The sequence below is a fragment of the Cervus elaphus genome, chromosome 24, assembly GCF_910594005.1.
Source record: "Cervus elaphus chromosome 24, mCerEla1.1, whole genome shotgun sequence".
Lineage (NCBI taxonomy): Eukaryota > Metazoa > Chordata > Mammalia > Artiodactyla > Cervidae > Cervus > Cervus elaphus.
In genome coordinates, this window is record NC_057838.1 from 64,147,626 (window position 1) to 64,167,507 (window position 19,882).

Below are 19,882 nucleotides of genomic sequence, written 5' to 3' on the forward strand. Positions count from 1 at the left end.
ACTTTATCAGGTGAATGGGATAGACTATCTCTTGGCATGTGCAGGGATTTAAATATTCATAAACCGGGAAAAGAGACAAATTTACCCAATCCATAAATATCACAGGAAGAATTTGAAGGCAGGCCATTGGCATGGCTATTCTGGCATTTAGAGGCATTTTGAAAGTTCGATCTGAGATTCCTATTAAGTTCCAGTGCAGTCAATTTGAAAGAGTTCATATGGGTAGTTACACTCATGTGAATAATCTGCTCATGTTTATTGAAAACAAACCTATTTTAAGTGAATTAGTCTTAATTTTGCTAGATTTCATAGAAATGAAGATAATCTAGAGAAGAAAATTATGTTTCAATATTAAACTCTTGTGGATCATGAAGTTTTATGTGTACCGAGGCTTTGTATTTATTATCTCTGTCCAGGATGGCTCCTTGTTGTGGTGTTACATTATTATACAGTTTAATTTAATTAGTAAAAGAATATTCTAAGCTTGTTTCTAAGTCTGATCACAGTGGTTTTCTTTGGATAAAGATCAAATGTCTTGTGACCTGCAACTATGAGATTATGTACACTGGAAAAGGTATCATTTAACAAACTTTCTCCAAGCTAAATAAAAGGACCTTATAGGTACTCTTAACTAGCGCATGTGCAACAAAACTGAAGGGAATTGACTCTTAATTCCATATCTCCCATTTAAGAAGAGCGTCCGTATAGGATTGTCTATAGAAAAGACTGTTAACCCCCAAGGATACCCACACCAGATGAAAAGGAGACAACAGTAGAAGACGGCTGACGTATAAGTCTGCTCCAGGACTGTAAGAATTAGACAACCAGTTCAGTTGCTCTGTTTACTGAATGTTTGTCTTCCTATCATCATGGAAAGTTATTTTACTTCTAAGCATACTTAGACCCCAATGTTCAGGATGAAAAGAAAATTCTGTAGTGAAGTTGTCACAGAGTATAACTATTCATGACATGTATCACTGCTTATTTTAAGTATATTGCTAAAAGCACATGTACAATGCTGTGACAATTAAGTGCGAGTGGTAAAATGCATAGCCTACAAAACTTTGCCCCATTAATATACCTCTGAGTTTGTTAATGATATCTGATTAGTTTTCCCCCAACATGGAGAACTAGGGGAAAAAAAGAGGCCTAGCATCAAGGTGCATAAATGGACCCAGAGGAGGCAACTTGGTCACTTTGGCAATGTTGGGAAAATATTTTGATTATCAGTGATGTTTATGGAAAGATTTGCAGTTAAAGGGGGGAAAATTATGGAAGAAAATTTCACATGTTGAGGTATGGGGAAATTGTTCTGACTTGTACTTGGTGAATTTGAACTTCAGGCTAATCAGACCAGCCTTTTGTGGCCTATTAAACATGCTTTAGCCATCAGAAAATTACATTTAAAAAATTGAGATGAAATAACTATCATTCAGACACCCCAAGTGGAACTAGGTAGCTATTATGAATGTGTGTTCAGACACATTTCTAAGTTACTGAAAACCTGAATTCTCTAAACTTGATCATACTTCACAACACCATCAACCGTTTTTTAAACAGTACGTACTAGCAGCTGCCAACTGCACCCATATGGTCTCAATGTCCTCTTTTTAAGTATGAAAACTCCTACTTTAAAAATAGTAATAGCAAATGAGACAGCTCAAGCTATAGCCACCAAGCAAAAGGCTACCTGGTTACTAAATATATATGTAAACAGTAAACACTCCAACACTTAATTTCCTGATTGCCATCTAAAATAGGACTCTTTTCAAAAATATTTCAAAGGTGTATTTTAGACGTTTTCTTCACTGTAATATGTCTAATAATTCTGAATGTTTCTCCATGTGCTACAACAAAGCAATCAAAGATAGAGGTAATCAAAGATAGAGGTAATATTTTCTTAATACAAAATATTAATGCCAAGCTTGAAACTCAGGATTCTTTTCAACTCTGTCCATTCTCCAAATTAGGCAGGACTATGCCCCCAGGTCAGCAGGAAGTAACCAGAGCAGTTTACCAACCCATTCTCTCAAAAAGTTGGGGAAAATTGAAACAAAGGGAACTAAAATTGAGTTTCCTTACCAAGTTTATGATTAACCTCTCAATCTAAAACTTTGTTCCCTTTCTTGTTCTCCTTCATCAAGACTGAGGAATCTAAAACTTTATTTCCTTTTTTGTTCTCAGTCCTCAAGACTGAGGAGTATCAAAGAAAAAGGGAGGTTGAACAAGCCTCTGTGTCCTTGTTTTGAAGTAAAATGCTGACTAAAGAAGGTGCTGCACTCAATATGCCAGCAAATTTGGAAAACTCAGCAGTGGCCACGGGACCGGAAAAGGTCAGTTTTCATTCCAATCCCAAAGAAAGGCAATGCCAAAGGATGTTCAAACTACTGCACAATTGCATTCATATCGCATGCTAATAAAGTAATGCTCAAAGTTCTCCAAGCCATGCTTCAGCAATACGTGAACCGTGAAATTCCAGATGTTCAAGCTGGTATTAGAAAAGGCAGAGGAACCAGAGATCAAATTGCCAACATCCACTGGATGATCTAAAAAGCAAGAGTTCCAGAAAAACATCTATTTCTGCTTTATTGACTATGCCAAAGCCTTTGACTGTGTGGATCACATTAAACTGTGGAAAATTCTGAAAGAGCTGGGAATACCAGATCACCTGACCTGCCTCTTGAGAAATCTGTATGCAGGTCAGGAAACAACAGTTAGAACCTGGACATGGAACAACAGACTGGTTCCAGATGGGCAAAGGAGTACATCAAGGCTATATATTGTCACCCTGCTTATTTAACTTATATGCAGAGTACATCATGAGAAATGCTGGGCTAGATGAAGCAGAAGCTGAAATCAAGATTGCGAGGAGAAATATCAATAACCTCAGATATGCAGATAACACCACCCTTATGGCAGAAAGTGAAGAACTAAAAAGCCTCTTGATGAAAGTGAAAGAGGAGAGTGAAAAAGTTGGCTTAAAACTCAACATTCAGAAAACTAAGATCATGACATCCGGTCCCATCACTTCATGGCAAATAGATGGGGAAGCAATGAGAACAGTAGCTGACTTTATTTTGGGGGTCTCCAAAATCCCTGCAGATGGTGACTGCAGCCATGAAATTAAATGACATTTACTTCTTGGAAGGAAAGTTATGACCAACCTAGACAGCATATTAAAAAGCAGAGACATTACTTTGCCAACAAAGGTCCGTCTAGTCAAGGCTGTGGTTCTTCTAGTAGTTGTGTGATAAGTTGGACTGTGAAGAAAGCTGAGCCCCAAAGAATTGATGCTTTTGAACTGTGGTATTGGAGAAGACTCTTGAGAGTCCCTTGGACTTCAGGGAGATCCAATCAGTCCATCCTAAAGGAGATCAGTCCTGGGTGTTCATTGGAAGGACTGATGTTGAAGCTTAAACTCCAGTACTTTGGCCACTCGATGCGAGGAGCTGACACATTTGAAAAGACCCTGATGCTGGGAAAGATTGAAGGCAGGAGGAGAAGGGGATAATAGAGGATAAGATAGTTGGATGGTATCACCGACTCAATGGAGATGAGTTTGAGTAGACTCTGGGAGTTGGTGATGGACTGGGAGGCCTGACGTGCTGTGGTCCATGGGGTTGCAAAGAGTTGGACATGACTGAGCGACTGAACTGAAATGAAAGAATTAATGATCAACAAAGAGTTAATGATCCTAAAAAAAAAAAAAGAGTTAATGATCTTCAATGTGAAGATGTAGAAGCAAAGAATGGCTGTTGGACTGGGGAACTGGTAACAGTTTAGACAGTCATTCTACAACATAGCAGATCACCAATCTCCCAGTTCCCTGGCAAGATCGTGAACCCTAGGCTGGCTAAAACCAGAACGTTGAAGATGCTTGAAACTTCACCTTGTTGCCAACCACTAATCATCCACAAGCTGCTTACTCCCTGCTCCTTGAACACTGTACAAATTCTCACTACCCCCTGCAGGAGCTTCCCACAGTCTTGAGGTCATTAGCATGTTGTGACCCGCTTTGCCTGGCAAAGCAATAAAATGTCTTTTCTACTTCACCCAAAACTTTATCTCTGTGTTTCCGTTCGGCACCAGTGAACAGAGGCCATTTTGGCAACACAACCCCTGGTCCTCTGCCTACTTCTCAGATAGACTCCAACTCATTGTCTGTAGTCTCAGATTAAGTGTAGCTGTCTCTGCAGAGCACTTTGGACCCCTCCTACCTTCCTCCGGTGCATCTCTTGAACCCAAGGAGATGTCTCCACCACTGGACTGTGACATTCTAGACAAGAGTGTCTCACACAGGGATGTGCGAAGAAATCCTTGGGGAAGCTAGTAAAAAGTACAGATTCTCCTCTGTAGGCCTGGGGTGACGCATGAGAGTCTGCATTTCTGATAAGCACTCAGGTTTTACCGTCACACTTTAAAGGGCAAGGGTCCAGCCATGATTCTCAGACTCCAGCACCAATAAGAAGCATGTGGAAGACTTGTTCAACCATAGCTTCTGGATCCAACACCCCCGCATCCTGAGATTCTGCAGGTCAGAGGGTGGCGTCTGATAATCTTCATTACCACCAAGCTCCCAGGCAGTGTCTTCTGTAGCCAGCCCACAGATCTGACCTTGAGTTAACACTAGATCCAGGCATTGCCTAACTCATATTTGAAATCCCATAACAGGCAAGGGGACTTCCCAGATGGCGCTAGTGGTAAAGAACCCACCTGCCAATGCAGGAGACATAAGAAATGTGGGTTCCATCCCTTGGTGCAAAGGTAACCCACTCCAGTATTCTTACCTGGAGAATCCCCATGGACAGAGGAGCCTGGTGGGCTACAGTCCATAGGGCCGCAAAGAGTCGGACACAACTGAAGCAACTTAGCATGCACAACAGGCAAGGGAAGAGGGCATTTGGTAGACGTGTGAGAAATGAGATGGAAGGGAATGAATACCAGCATGCAGCAACCATGAATTAGAGCTCTCAGAGCAGATAGAGGAGTCAGTGGGTGCATACGTGTACGTGTGACAGTCTGCAGCTTAGATCGGAGGACAAAGAAAGGATCATACTCACCGTCTTCATTCCTTCCTGAGTCCCCGCCTAGCTGTGAGCCAGCACCCAGTGCTTGTAGGTATTATTTCAGGGAACTGTCACCGTCTGGTTAGCAACCCTTGGCATCTGCCTTTGTGGGCTCGGTGGCCATGCTCTGGGCTCTATGGACAGGAACCTCCCCCAGAGGCCCCTGTATTCAAGTAGGTTGTGGAGGGGAGGAAAGAGGCTGGGAGGAGATACAGTGCTCCCCCTTTGTTCATAGCCTCTCACATCCTGCCCCCCAGTGTCTGCTTCCTGCTGAGCAGCTGCCTGAGGCAGAAGAACTACAGAGAGGGGCTGATCCCTTCCCTGGGTCACTGTTGCCTAGCCCTACCCGGGGAGGCCAGGTGGAGGGGCTGTCTCCTCCACTGCAGAGAATCCAGCTCCCCAGTGGATGTTTTCTTACAAAACTGCTGCGAGCTTCCTTGTTTCTAAGAACCGACAGCAGGAAGAGACAGCACTTTTTTTCTGTTAGATGTCATCAGGCCTGGATGAGCTCAACCATCTCGTGGCCATGAGCAGCGCTGACCCGTGTGTGTTGGAAAGATGGAAGTGCCCTGGGTCCTGGATAAACTGCAGAGCTGTTGCTAATGTGCTCTCTGGGTATCCTGGCTCTAAATTTCTTGCAATTTAGCCATTCAGAGATGCTTACTGTGGGACTCCTGGCAGTCCAGTGTTTAAGACTCCGCCCTCCCCATGCAGGAGGCACAGGTTCCATCCCTGGTGAGGGAACTAAGATCCCACATGCTGCAGACCATGGCCAAAACAATGCTTACTGAGCACCTGCTGTGTGGGGCTACAGCAGTGAACAAAACAGGGAACATTCCAGCTCTCAGGAAGCTGTCATTACATTGAGAGAAACTGGACAATAACTACATATTAAATATATGTAACCCAGGAAGTAATAAGTAAATATGGGAAGGGGGTCATTGATTTCTAAGGTGGGAGAAGAGGAGATTCAATTTAATAAGATGGTTAGAGAATACCTCCTGAGAAAGTAATGCACGCACGTAGAAATGAAGGAGGTGAGGGAGCAGGCTTTCCAGGCATGTCGGGGATGGGCATCTTGGCAGAGGAAACAACACATGTAAAGGCCCTGAGGTGGAAAGGTACCTGGTGTGTTCAGGGGCATCCTGGGAGCCAGTGATGGAACAGAGTGAGTGAAGGAGAAACTAACAGATGAAGTCAGAGACGGGAGGAGGGCAGGTGGTGAACTGCCTTGCAGGCCAATGTAAGGACTTGGAAGAGGTGTGCCTGACCTGAAGTAACTCTTGAAGAATCATTCCAGCTGCTGTTTTGAAAAGAGACTGTGATCTTGGTTGGTTTGGACCAAACTGGGGCCAGTGGGTGAAGCAAGAAGGGATTGAAGTCTTTGTGTGTTGAAAATGGAGTCAGCAGATTCTGCAAAAAGATCACAGGTCAGGTTCCAAAGAGTAGATTCAAGTGTTACTCCAAGGTTTTGGTAGGTTCCATGGGAAGAATGGAGCTGCCATTTACCTCTAGGTGTAGATGACAGTACAATAAAATTTGGAGAGAAGATCAGGAATTCTATTTGAAAAGCTTTTGAGAAAACCAGGTGGAGACATTGAGCAGAGTGTTGGGTATGAGCCTAGATTTGAGGGAGCTGGGCAGGCTGGAGATGTACATTTGGGCCTCTTCAGAGTGGATATGACATTTTCAGCCATGAGAGAGCATAGAGCCATCAAACGTGTGACTGTAGATTGGGAGGAGAGGGGTTCAAGGACCATGGCCTGGTGCATACCAAGGAAAGAAGCTGGAAGACTGAGCAAAAACCAGCAGTGGGAACTGACAAGGGGCTGCTGTGAAACGAGGGAAAAGCCAGGAGACTGGGATCCTGCACACGCAGAGGAAGAGTATCAAGAAGAGGGAGCAGCAATGGTGTCAAATGTGCTGACCTGTCAGGTCCAGCACAGCCTGAGGTCTGACCATCGGATTTAGCCACATGAAGGTCGCTGATGACCCTGACAAAATCACCGGGGGCTAGGGGACAGCAGGTTCTAGAAACTGGGGTGAAGTGGAACTGGATGCAAATAAAGACAGCTCTTTTGAGTATTGCAAAGAGCTGTGCAGGAATGAATCAGTAATTAGATGAACTTCCCTGGTGGTCCAGTGGCTGAGACTGTTTGCTCCCAATGCAGAAGGCCCTGGTTCGATCCCTGGCCAGTGAACTAGATTACATATGCCACAACTTACAGATCCCGCAGTGAAGATCCCATGTGCCACAACTGTGAATCAGCACAGCTGAATGAGTAAATTATTTTTAAAAAGAAATGAATCGTAATTAGAATTGAAAGTGGAATCAGGGGAGACTTTGCTTGCTAACTTGTTTGTTTCTTTACTTATTTGTTTCAGATCAAATAAGAGCATGTGTGTATACTGATGGGAATAATCTGGCAGACAGAAAAAAACTGGTGATACAGGAGAAGATGACTAGAATGATGTCCTCATGCTGATGAGAGAGGATCCCGGGCAACGTGGACGAGATGAACTTGGAGCATGGAGAATCCATCCTCGTGGCAGGAGGGAAGCAGGTAGAAGGGTCAGGGAAGGGTGGATGGGAAGAAGGGAGGTGGGATGTGTAAACAGTCTCTTCTGAGCCTTCTGTTCTCTCGCTGACGTGGGGAACAAGGTCATCAGCTAAGACTGAGGATCATGGAGGTGGTGCTGGAGGTTCAAGGAAAAGGCAGAAAGTGTGAGATAATGTCTAAGGGGGGAATGCCATTGGTGGGCATGAGGGACCCTTGGCACGTGGCCATCAGTAATTTAGGGGGTCCTAGTCAGTACTGCTGTGTGGTTCCCTCCAGCCGTGTTCAACTTCATGGTGGCGGTGGGGATTCCGATCTAATCAGGACTGGGTTTGTGCCAGGTGGACACAACCAGATCAGAAAAGAGTGACGGCTTTGAGGATGTGTGTACAGGCAGGACTGTAATGATGGCCCCTGGACTGTAAGGTGATGGAAGTAAGGGCATGAGGAGGCTGAGGGTCAGAAGAAATTGAAATGTCACTGGTTGCACTGGGGTCAAAGAACCACTGGAGCTGAGATGCTAGAGGTAGTGAGAAGTAAAGGTGGACAGGAGGTGAGGGGCTGGGATGCTGGGACCCGAGATGAAAAGGACACAGATGTTGTTGATGGTAAAATCCCAGGATTAGGGAGGGTCACAGGAATGAGTGGCTAAGGATGGGGGAAGACAGGACCATCAGAGGAGAGGAATTCAAGGAACCCCCGGGTGAGGGAGCTAGAGGAAGCCTGTGCTTTTGGTAGAAGATAAATATGGCTTCAGAGCCCTTCCATCTTGGTACTCACTGGCTTTTACACGGTGACTTTATTTCTTCCCCTGAAAAGGCAGATTCTGTTTCCTGACTGCCTTGTCTGTGGCTTGGCTCTGTGACTTGCTGTGAGTGATAGAATGCAGCACGGGTGATCCTCTGTGACCTCAGAGACGTTTCCTTAATATGCTTTACAGGTTCTTCTCATGCCTGAGACTGTTGTGCATAAAGCCAGCCTGGCAGACTGGAAGATGAGAGCCACATGGAAAACTGAGGCGGTCCAGTCAGCAAGCAGCGCCCACCATCAGTCGTGGGAGTGAGGCTATGTGGGAACACCCGCCTAAGTCATAGAATCACAGAACAATCTCCTTGTGAGTTTAAGCCCCAAAGTTTTGAGATTGTTTATTAGGCTGTGAAAAAAGAGATGCATGTGAAAAGTGAAATCAAGGATTATTACAAGAGAGCATTAGAGAGTAGTACCCAACCTGAGATAAACATCCAAGGTTTCTTTTTAGAAAGTTATAGTTTCTGTTTATTTATTTATTGGCGGTGCTGGGTCTTCATTGCTGGTCAGACTTTCCCTTGTGGCAAGTGGGGGCTACTCTCTTGTTGCAGTGCCTGGGCTTCTCATTGCGATGACCTTGCTCGTTCCAGAGCACAGGCTCCAGGGCGTGTGGGCTCAGTAGCTGGGGTTCCCAGGGTCTGGAGGACAGGATCAGTAGTTGCAGCACCCAGGCTTAGTTACCACGTGGCATGTGGGGTCCTCCTGGGCCATGGACTGAACCCATGTCCCCTGCATTGGCAGCCAGACTCCTATCCAGTGAGCCACCAGGGAAGCCCAGAAAATGATGACTTCTATTCTTTTTCATTTTTGGGCTATTTTGAGTGGTGCCTTGCTGTTCATTGTCCAGACGTCCAACCTATACAATAAAGTGTCACTAAGGGAAACTCGACCACCACCACCACCCCCCTCCAAAATCTTAAAACTCTCAGCTCCAGCACCTGCCTGTCACGAGTGACTTCCTGCCTTAGAGAGTAGGGAGGCTTCATGGAGGGAGCGTCTCTTGGGTGATCCGGGCAGGATGAGAGAGATCTGCATGGACGTGTCCAACAGCCTCTTTGACTTTGGAACCTGACCCAGCACAAGGGGGCAGCTGAGCAGAGCAGAGGGACTGCTAGACCTTTCCCTGTGGTTTGTCAGGTTAGGGGGTGTAGAATTCTGGGTGGAGGGCCAAGGGAGTCTATGGCCTGAGAAAGGGGGGGGGGGAGGGGAAGAGAGCCTGGGGAAGGAAATTAAAGAGGAATGGAGTGGGAGGGTGGGGGAAGAGATGGGGTGATGGGGAGGGCTACTGCCTAGGAGCCACTTATGTGCCGCAAAGGCCCTTCTGTCCATCTGTGAGACACTCACCCATTGGGCTTTGGTGTCTGCATGTGACCTGGGACCAGAAGCAACCTCCTTGGCTCTGGAGAGAGAGAGTGCGTCCTGGGATTAGACAACAGAGAGCGCTCAAAGGTCAAGACGCTGCATCCCCTCTTGGAAGTTAAGCTGCTAGTGCAGCATTTGAATCTGAAAGGCGCGCCTCACTGACAGACAGGCTGCCTGCAGCCAAGGTCACACAGAGCATAAGCTTTCTAGGATGTTGGCATCGAGACAGGAAGGAGACGCAGAGACAGGACTGGGTCAGAATCAGTTGTCATGGATTAGACGCAAAAAGGAAATCTGTGAGGTCATAGAGGAGGGGCCCGACAGCCGACAGCCATCCAGCAAACCTGGACTCTCTCCAGGCAGGAGGCTCCTCGTCATAGAGCCGCTCCCTGGGGCTTGTGGGGCAGGCTGGGGAGCAGAGAGGGGCGCTGAGCAGTTGCTGGCACAGGCACTTAGGGGGTGCCAAAGAGAAGTGACCTCCTGCCCTTCTAGGGCTGGTAGGGCCAGACTGTTTTAAGGACCCAGAACCCAGATTTCCTGTTTAAATCCTTTCATTTGCAATCTTTAAAAAAAAGAAGAGGAAGACTACTTACTGAGGGCAAGAACTAGATTGCTTCAGAAGCTCCAGAAACATTCATTGCCAGCCACCTCACCCTGCTCAACTCCACCCAGCCCCACCACCCAATCCCCTTAAAGCAGAGCTGCCCGAGGAGAAGTACAGCTGAGTGAGCAGGAAAAACCTTAGAGTGAACTTGGCATTCAGGAACTGGACACCCAGCAGTACAAGAAAGAGGATCTTTGTCCCCTTCTTGTTCTGAAAACCTGAGACCCGGAGTTCTATCTCCATCATCACACAGGAAACTGAGAACTTCCGACTCACTCAGGACCTTGCCCTTGAATTCATAAAGCATCTAAAAGCTTCAGAAACAAACACTTCGTGGACACAGTCCCCTGAAGCCAGAGTAAGTGGAACTTGTCTCTTCGGTCTTGTCAGTTACTTTTGAAGGCACTGTTGTTTGCACATGGCCAGATTGGACTGTAATTCTCCTGTTGCAGGACATGATTTGTTTATCAGTCTGTCTCCTCAGAGATGGGGAGTTCTTTGAGGGCCAGTCAAATGCCTAAGTAACCCAGCAGTGCATCTGAAAGACAGTGCTTTGTATAGCAGTACTGAGGATGGATGGATTTATATGAGTGCTCAGATGTAAAATAGGGTGTTCTTTTTGTTTTGAGCTGATTCTTGTTCTTTCTAAAAACAGCTGATTCTTGTTCTTTCTAAAATGACAGGATACTTTCTTGTGTGATTGCTTGTTGATGACTGATTAAAAAGTCAGCCCACTATTAACATACTTTCTGAAGAAAGCTATTCAAGACACTGACAGTTGCCAAATTTCCCCATGTACTCAAAGACCAAACATGGTATAAGAGGAAATTGCAGCAAAAGGATAATACTAATTAGTAAAAGCTTTGCAGATGCAAAGATGATTTGATACTGAGACAGTTTCTTAAGAAGGCTAGACTCCAGAAGCCCCAAAATCAGGACTGTGTGCTGTCTTGGAAGGAGGTAGGATCTCACCCACCAGAAGGTAGGCAGCTGGCCAGGTGACCTCCTTGTGGGGGGCGGGGGAGGGCAAGGGGCATCCATTCTGTTCTAAAGAAGAGGAAGGTCACAATTTTGTTCTGAAGATAAGTGACATGAGGGCTACTTGGACGTATCTACTTCAGCCTTTCCTCCAGTAGATCTGGAAGGTCCCAGGCTTTCAGGATTAGAAATCCCCAGAAGTTTGCACAGCCGACCACCAGGCTCTCTGCCCCTCACTGACCCTTAAGTCCCCATTTGGCTCCAGGACAACTCTAGGCTATTCAGTCTGAAGGGCATGGATGCACTGGTAAGTGTTTATCAGCTAATTCTCCCGAGAAAAGTGCCCTGATTCCAAGTGTTGGCCGATTCCCATGTGTAAATATTCCCATTCTGGTTGACTTTGAGTCACCAGCATGCTGGATGCAGAACAGCTGCACACAGCTGGCTCTGATGAGCCAGAAGAAGCCAGCTCCTGCACCCTACCAGGCCTGGGTGTCTTCCACCACCACAGACGGCCCTTTGTCTGTCCAGAGGCTTCACCAACTCCCAGGATAAAGGATGCTGGCGCTGGACTACTGGGGCAACGGCCTGAGGCAGACGTTAGTAGCAGGCTGCAGACGGACTGGCACTTGGCATGGCATGCTCCTTGGGTGTTGCCTCCAGGGCCTCACTCCGGTCCATCTCCCTTTAGGGACAGTGTGTCCAGGAGCTGTTTCTGGTGCCCGACAAGTGGGGAAATAGTGATCTGGCTTGAAAGTGGGAGTGGGTGTGAAGGTGACTCTGTTCAGATGGCCCCTGACAGCGCTGATGTGGTTTGCCTCCACCTTTGCCTGAATTCCCCAGAAACTGGGCTCACGGGCTCAGCCTTGCACCCCTTGCTGTCTGTGCTGCCCGCTGCTCACGCAGTAAGCCTGAGAACACACCCAGAAGTGCTGACTGCCCCACGGAGCTGTCTGCACTGGCAGCGGCCGCAGAAATCAGAGATTGCCAACGCAGCTTGTTTGGTTACTTGCCACCTTAGGTTTCTCCAGAAAGAGGCTTGACTGGCTGTATGCAAGCTCAGAGATGGAGGAGAGAGCCGTAGGGGTGAATTTGATGGGAAATGACCTCCCCGCAGCCTGGGGGCCCAACACCCACCCCCCCCCCCATCCTGTGCCTTAACCTGAAAGCCACCACAGAAATGTGAATTTTGTGAGCAGGAAACATTCTTTAAGTTCTATGGAAGGCGGAGCACTGGACTCTCAAGATGTTAGGTGGAAATTATGCTGTAAGTACCACTCACTTTACTGATTGAAGTTTAGGTTAAATCAGTTACTCTGATGGCAGCATTCTGGAAGTTTCACAGTGCAGTGCAGATGGAAGGGACCGTGCCTCCATCACTCTCAAGCAGCATTCGTTTTCCAGGTTAGCTACAGGGAGACTTACAGGGAGTGGCCTACATCCTGGTGGCACCAGGCCTCAGAGCAGGGCACCTGCAAGGAAGGAGGTCCCCTAATATTTACTGAGAACCTGATAATTTCCAGGGCAAGGCTCAGACATTGCCTTACATTAACCCTGCAAGGTAAGGGTCCTTTCCCACATTACAGATGAGGAACTGAAGCTCAGGGAGGTAGTTTAACTTATATGAGGTCACAGAGCCGGTAGGTTACACAAAAACCTGTGCTCCCTTTGGGGAGGAGTTTCCAATAAGTGATTGGAAAAGATGGAAGGGAGTGCTAAAAAGCAGGGGCTGGGGATTTTCTACAAAGTCAGGCTTTTTGTTTGTTTTTGTTTTGAGGCAACCCTGATTGAAAAATATCTAAAGTTTTTTTTTTAAGGAGAATTCCGCCCTGTGTCTGGTCGCTGCGTGACACTTCCTGCCTTGAGACTGTTCTGAGCCTTTCTTTCCCCAGGGCCCCCTCTCCTTACCAAATCACCTCACTTCTCCCAGCCTGTTCCTGACTCCTCCTCACGGCTGTCTCAGGAGGCCTTCAGAGTACCCGGGTCAGCCCGGGGGATGGGTTGGCCTCCTAGGCTCTCCCTACGGCAGCACTGTTGGTGATTTTCTCATCGCAGTACATCCTTGGCCCTGGCTACCTAATGACAGTGATGTCCCCAGTGTCTATGACGCCCGAACAAACATTCACATTGACCTGCCCCCACGGCACTCTATCACCCCTGGCTGAGAATCTGCCAGAAAGATCTGTCAGCAAGTTTCTGACTCTCAGCCAGAACTGTTTTCCTTCCCGGCCTCCTCTGGGGACCCCACAGTGCAGAGTCACTGCTCTGAGACTGGGGAGGAGGGGCAGGGGGTTTCAGGAACGGGCCTGAACACCTGGGTCTGAGCTCCGGCTCTTGCTCTCAGCAGCTTTGTGTCCTGACTGCCCCCGACGTGTGCGCCTTCAGCTCTAAAACAGGGAATGACCGTGGTACCCATTCAAGGGCTGCTTAACACTGAGTCCAGCGCCGAGTCCACGGAAAGCTCTCAGGAAGCCTTGGTCGGGAACATGCGTGAGGCCTCCCCTTGTCCCCCCTGCCTGCGCTCTCCCTCCTCTGGACGTCCCCTTCAGAGCACTCACTGCCAGAGCACTTGAGTTAGCGACGTGTGCACGCCGTGTTTGTTCGTGTGGTAGACTCCGGGTTGCATCAAGTCCAGAGGACCTGGGTCTCCCTTGCCCCACAGGGCGTGTACACAGTCGGCACTCGGTAAACAGTTGTCCAGGGGTGAAGGATGTGTACTCACTGCCTTGTTTTTGTTGTCCAGAGCCCACTGCCTTTAACAGCAGATACACACAGAAACCTTTCCCTTGACCCGTGGCAGAAGCCAGCATGGAAACTTCAACCACCGCAAAGGACTATGAGATGACCACCGAATACGACTATGGGGACACGACCCCGTGCCAGAAGGTGCAGGAGCGGGCCTTTGGGGCCCAGCTGCTGCCCCCCTTGTACTCGGTGGTGTTTGTCATTGGCCTGATCGGCAACATCCTAGTGGTCCTGGTCCTCGTGCAGTACAAGAGGCTCAGAAGCATGACCAGCATCTACCTCCTCAACCTGGCCATTTCTGACCTCATCTTCCTCTTCACGCTGCCCTTCTGGATCGACTACAAGGTGAAGGATGACTGGGTTTTCGGTGAGGCCATGTGCAAGTTGCTCTCTGGGTTCTATTTCATAGGCTTATACAGCGAGATCTTCTTCATCATCCTGCTGACCATCGACAGGTACCTGGCCATCGTCCATGCCGTGTTTGCTCTGCAGGCTCGGACTGTCACCTTTGGTATCATCACCAGCATTGTCATCTGGGTCTTGGCCATCTTGGCTTCTGTCCCCGGCTTGTACTTTTCCAAGACCCAGTGGGAGCTCAGCCACTACACCTGCAGTCTTCATTTTCCTCCTGAAAGCTTCACAGAGTGGAAGCAGTTCCAGGCTCTGAAACTGAACATCGTGGGCCTGGTATTGCCTCTGCTGGTCATGATCATCTGCTACACAGCGATTATTAAGATTCTGCTCACAAGACCCAATGAGAAGAAGGCCAAGGCCGTGCGTCTGATTTTTGTCATCATGATCATCTTCTTTCTCTTTTGGACGCCCTACAATCTGAGTGTCTTTATTTCCGCTTTCCAAGATTCCCTGTTCACCCGTAAGTGTGAGCAGAGCAGACAGCTGGACCTGGCCATTCAGGTGACGGAGGTGATCGCCTACACCCACTGCTGCGTCAACCCTGTAATCTATGTCTTTGTCGGCGAGAGGTTCCGCAAGTACCTGCGGCAGTTGTTCCATCGGCTGGTGGCTGTGCACCTAGCCAAGTGGCTCCCCTTCCTCTCCACAGACAGGCTGGAGAGGGTCAGCTCCATGTCCCCCTCCACAGGCGAGCATGAGCTCTCTGCTGGGTTCTGACTCAGGCCCCTGGGGGCCGACGCAGGACCCAGCAAGACTGACCTGCCGGGCATGCTGGCTGGGGAGCAGGCAGCTTGGTCTCCCAGCAACTCTCTCACCTGATGTGGCATTCTGACCACATGGGGTTGAGGGAATTCCAAGGTGCTCAGGACAAAATCACTGCTGGCATTTGAATTTTCTCCATGAACTTCTCTTTTGTGGAAAGGAGATGAATGAATGAAATGGGACATCACGGAAGACTGGGACAAAGGATGACAGAGAAGGGCTTAGTCCCAAACAGGAGTTCAGATTTGTGAACATTAACATTTGTAAACCAGCCACTGAGCATCCACCGCCTTCAACACCGGTGAACTTGGAAACTGATTTCCATAGCTGCCTCTGCTCTGAACTGAGAGCCAAGCATGAGCCTGCGGCCTCCTCCACCCACTCCCCCCAACCCCCATGGCAGGATTAGGTTCTTGGAAACCATGAGGAACCTCGAGCTCCTGATGGAAGAACTTGACACCTAGTGGGAAATGGGATTGGGGAACTGCTGTTGGCAGTGGGGCTGAGAAAGCCCTTGGGTAGAATTTTTATAACTACTGAACTGGAAGAATTCAGGCAGCGGGCTAGACACAGACAAAATATATAAGATGCTGTACTTCTGTCTTTCTGACTATTTTTCAAAATCTCCCTTCCCTGTCAGTTGAGGGATGTAGCAGTAATTTCTGACAGCTTTACTGCAGAAATTATTACCAGGCAACAGGAGACAGGGTTGATTTTCTTCCTCTGGACCTCCATCCAGACCTTATAGTTGTATGGATCAGAGTTCTGGCTGCCACCTTGGATCGATCAGCAGGACAGTGACCTGGTGTGCAAGTGGACAGGGTTTGAAGCTGGCAGGGAGGGCAATGTCTACCAGGAAGGGTGGGGACTCTGTCAGTGTAGGAAGTCGAGGAACCCTTAACTCAAAGAAATTCATTTACCTTAAAGGTCCTTAACACCTCAGCTCTCGCCTGAAGTGAGACATGTCTTTATTCCCTTTTCCCTCAGTTGTACATTTCTCTAAAAAATAATTTTTCCAATAATATAAATTATTTACTAGAAAAGCTTAAAAACACAAACAGAGAAAAAAAAACAAATGTCAAAATCATTCATAATCCCCTAGCCAGAAACAGCACTGTACATTATTTGATACATCTTTTAGTTTTATCTTTGCTGTGCATATTTATGTTTATAAGCAAGATGAACTTTGATTGTGGTTACTCTTCTACTGTTGTTGTTTTTAAGCAGCAGCATGTTGGGATCACTTTCCCAGGCAATAAATCATTTCTAAGCTTTGGCTTTGGGACCTGCGCTGAATTCTGCCACTGGAATGAACCCTAATTCATTTGCCAGTGTCCTCACGATTGTTGGTGCAAATCAATTCAGTCCGGCAACAGTGACCAAGGACCTGCTTCGTTTAAACCCAGAGCTCTGAGCCCCAGGAGACGCGGGTGCAGAAGGGCCGTCTGCCCCCCTGAGCTGTCAGCACAGCAGGGGACGGGTGCATGGACATCAGCCCAGGCCCGGCGGGCAGGGGACCTGCCTCCGAGCCCATGGTGCCAGGACGGCAAAGGTGGGGGAGGACCCCCTCAGTCAGAAAGCACCCTAAGTGAACAGGGGTCCTACCTAACACACAGTGACACCGCTGAGCGGCCTCTTTCTGGTGGATGCTAGAGGTCGGGGGTTTTACCAAATCGCTCTCTCACTCAGGGACCTACTGTGTTTTCCTGCCGTCTTTGTGCAAAGAAGGTGGTGTCATGAAGGTGTAGCGAACTTGTGTGTGAGGAGGAAGGGGTCAGTCTGCACTGGGCTTATGCTTCCACACAGGAAACGGGGGCGAATACAGGCCTCAGGGGTAAGGTTGGGGTCAGCTCTCCACATGTAACCCTGCCAGCCTTTTCCGCAGTATGAAGAGGAGGTTCAATGGAATTAAGAAACATTTGTCTACTACTTTGGTAAAATAACACTGAATCAAAGTATAATATTTGATCCACTACAGTATCATAATGAGAACTATTTCACAACATCCTCCAATTCAAGTTTTGAAATAATACTTATTTTTAAACTTATTACAACGGCAATCTATGTTCTTTGTAGAAAACTGGAAACAGGCAAAAAGCCCAAAGAAGAAAATGGAAGCACCTGTTATTCCACTACTCAAATGCAGCCTCTTAGCATATTAGTAATTTAGTGCATCACCTTCCAGTATTGTTTTCTAAATGCATGTGTGCATATGTGCGTGCACACACACGCACACACACACACATAACCAATCACACTTAACATTTGTTTTGTGTAAACTCAGTAAAGTTTAACACACAGCAAGCTCAGTAACTGCTGGTTGAATGGATGACTGTTTCCTTATAAAATAAGGATTAGAGTAGTATATACACTATGAGGCTATTCTGAGGATTAAATGAAATAGAGGAAGGACAGCGGGGGTGATCTTTCTCCAGCTCCATCAGATGAGAGATCTGACTGCTCCTGCCAGACCCCTCCTTGGTCACTCAGGACACCTCCAGCCCTTCCCAACTGCCTGTCTCCCCTTCCCTCCCCTCCCTGCTCCTGTGTGATCAGAGCACTGCCTCATTATATTGTTGTTCTTAACTGTTTTCTGCATTTCATCCTAGACACAGATACTGTTTTTTCTCCAGAACTCTTTGAGAGCAAGTTGCAAGTAGGATCCTCATCACCTGTTAGTATAATACTTCGAGATGATTTTATTTAGACAAGGATGCACTCCCGCGCAGTAAAATCTAGAAACTAACATAGGTGCAGTATCACCATGTAATTCACAGGCCTGTTTCTGATTTTGTCCACTTCGCAAGCACTGTCCTTTAGCGTCCCAGGATCTGGAACCACTTGTTCCGTGTAGTCACCTGGTCTTTCTAGTTTCCTTCATTCAAGAATATGGGCCTTTTGTGACTTCATCACTTTGTAACACAAAAGACTACACTTTCACATTTTTTTTTTAATCTGAAAGGTGGTTCCTTGTTTGGAATTTACTGATGGTTTCCTGATGATTAGATTCACATTATTCAAAAAATCGGGAAACTCACAGCAGTGATGCTGTGTTCTTCTCAACATCAGAAGGCATCTGGTGCCAACTCGCCTCACGACTAAAGATGTTAAACTTCATCAGTTGTTTTATAAGGTGTTTGCCAGATTTCCCCACTGTATTTTGTACATGTTAATTCATAAGTGACTATTATTAGCTGACATTCTACTATAAAGTAAATCTTTTCTATCCCACTTACGTGTGTATTTATTTACATTACTGCAACCTCCTGGATTCCCTTTTTTATCCAGTGGAATACAATCTAATACTGTGTTTATTTTGATGCACAGATTGTCCCGGATCTATCTAGTGAGATTCCCTTTAAGTTGGATCTTCTGTCTTTTTGCTACCCCGCCCCTGCCCCCAGGGGTCTCAGCGCACTCACGAGAGTGTTATGGAACTATTTCAGTTTTCAAGGGCTGTAAATTGATACCTGACATTTCTTGGACACCACAGGAACTACTAGTTTGAGGTAGCTGATAATTTCAATATGAGATTGTAGTCCGTGCCTTTTAGAGTTGTCGTGTCTTTTGCAGAGCTGGGTTTCTAGTGGTTAGAGATAAGCAGTGGACCAACAGGAAATGAGGATGGCAGTGCCCAGTGGGATTCCAAGGTTTGAGAAGCGGGGCCACGCTCAGCAGCTGTACATATCCCACTGGTACTGACTGTTTAAAAATAAAATCAGTGAATTCCCTGGTGGTCCAGTGGTTAGAACTTTGTGCTGTCACTGCTGAGGGCCTGGGTTCAAATCCCCGTCAGGGAACTAAGATCCTACAAGCTGTGCAGGGTGGCGCCCCCCCAAAAAAAATCAAATATTATTTTTTTCAATTTATATGGATTGTCTTTTCAAGCATACTTCAGTTGTTTGGATCTAACCACATAAGAAGTGGAATTGTTGGGTATTTTGGCCCAGGGCACTGAGAACAAGAAGTATGAAGATAATAAGGGCACTGTGAGCTGAGAAAGCTTGGGAACCTTTGGAGGCAGGGGTTTGTTTGGGAGTTGGAGTGTATACCACTGTAGCTAGTAGGTGAGTCTGTGTAGGCTGCTGCCTCCACACCCAGTGTTGTCATCACTGCATAGGAGGGCTCCGTAGGGCAGCCTGTGGGTAACTGCAGCACCACTCGGCCCCATGAGGACGCACTGGCCTGCAGGGCAACCTGCCCTCTCAGCCTGGTGATTCCCAGGTACCCCAGGATGCCGGAGAGTGGACCCTGGGTGCAGACACCCCCTACACACGTCAGGGCAGCCTGTAAGCCACACACTGACCACTGCTCTCACCTTCAGAGCCCAGCATTGTACCTGTTGCTTCACCCTCGAAGGTCACACGGTGGTCATCTTCTGCAGGTGCTCACTGGACCCTGCAGGGGATTCTGGGAAATGCCCTTTCAGCGTGACTCTGCGGCTGCCATGCCAAGCACCACCTTGGTGGTTTATTTCCTTCTGTACCTTCTTTCAGCACCCTCCAGTATTTCACATGAGCACATCATAAGAATAACTATTCTTCATGAAAAGAATTGATGAAGGAAAAGAGAGGGGGAACAGAAGA

The 19,882-nt window shown here is 47.3% G+C and overlaps 2 protein-coding genes across 3 annotated transcripts in view; both read left to right on the forward strand.

The window, feature by feature from the left end:
* XCR1 (X-C motif chemokine receptor 1) overlaps window positions 1-19,882 on the forward strand; it is a 315,914-nt gene that overhangs the window by 216,651 nt on the left and 79,381 nt on the right. The window contains exons 4-5 of the mRNA XM_043886843.1: window positions 7,452-7,630; window positions 8,565-8,738. The gene's annotated coding sequence lies outside the window, so the exon portion shown is untranslated. The remainder of the gene's footprint in view (window positions 1-7,451; window positions 7,631-8,564; window positions 8,739-19,882) is intronic.
* CCR1 (C-C motif chemokine receptor 1) lies at window positions 10,255-16,572 on the forward strand. 2 transcript variants are annotated; one of them, XM_043886836.1, is made up of 2 exons: window positions 10,255-10,755; window positions 14,119-16,572. In XM_043886836.1, exon 2 carries the CDS (start codon window positions 14,184-14,186, stop codon window positions 15,249-15,251), a length of 1,068 nt encoding a protein of 355 aa, XP_043742771.1. In that variant the 5' UTR covers window positions 10,255-10,755; window positions 14,119-14,183; the 3' UTR covers window positions 15,252-16,572. The 2 variants fall into 2 exon arrangements, with proteins under 2 accessions (XP_043742771.1, XP_043742772.1); XM_043886837.1 differs by lacking the exon at window positions 10,255-10,755 and adding an exon at window positions 11,008-11,379.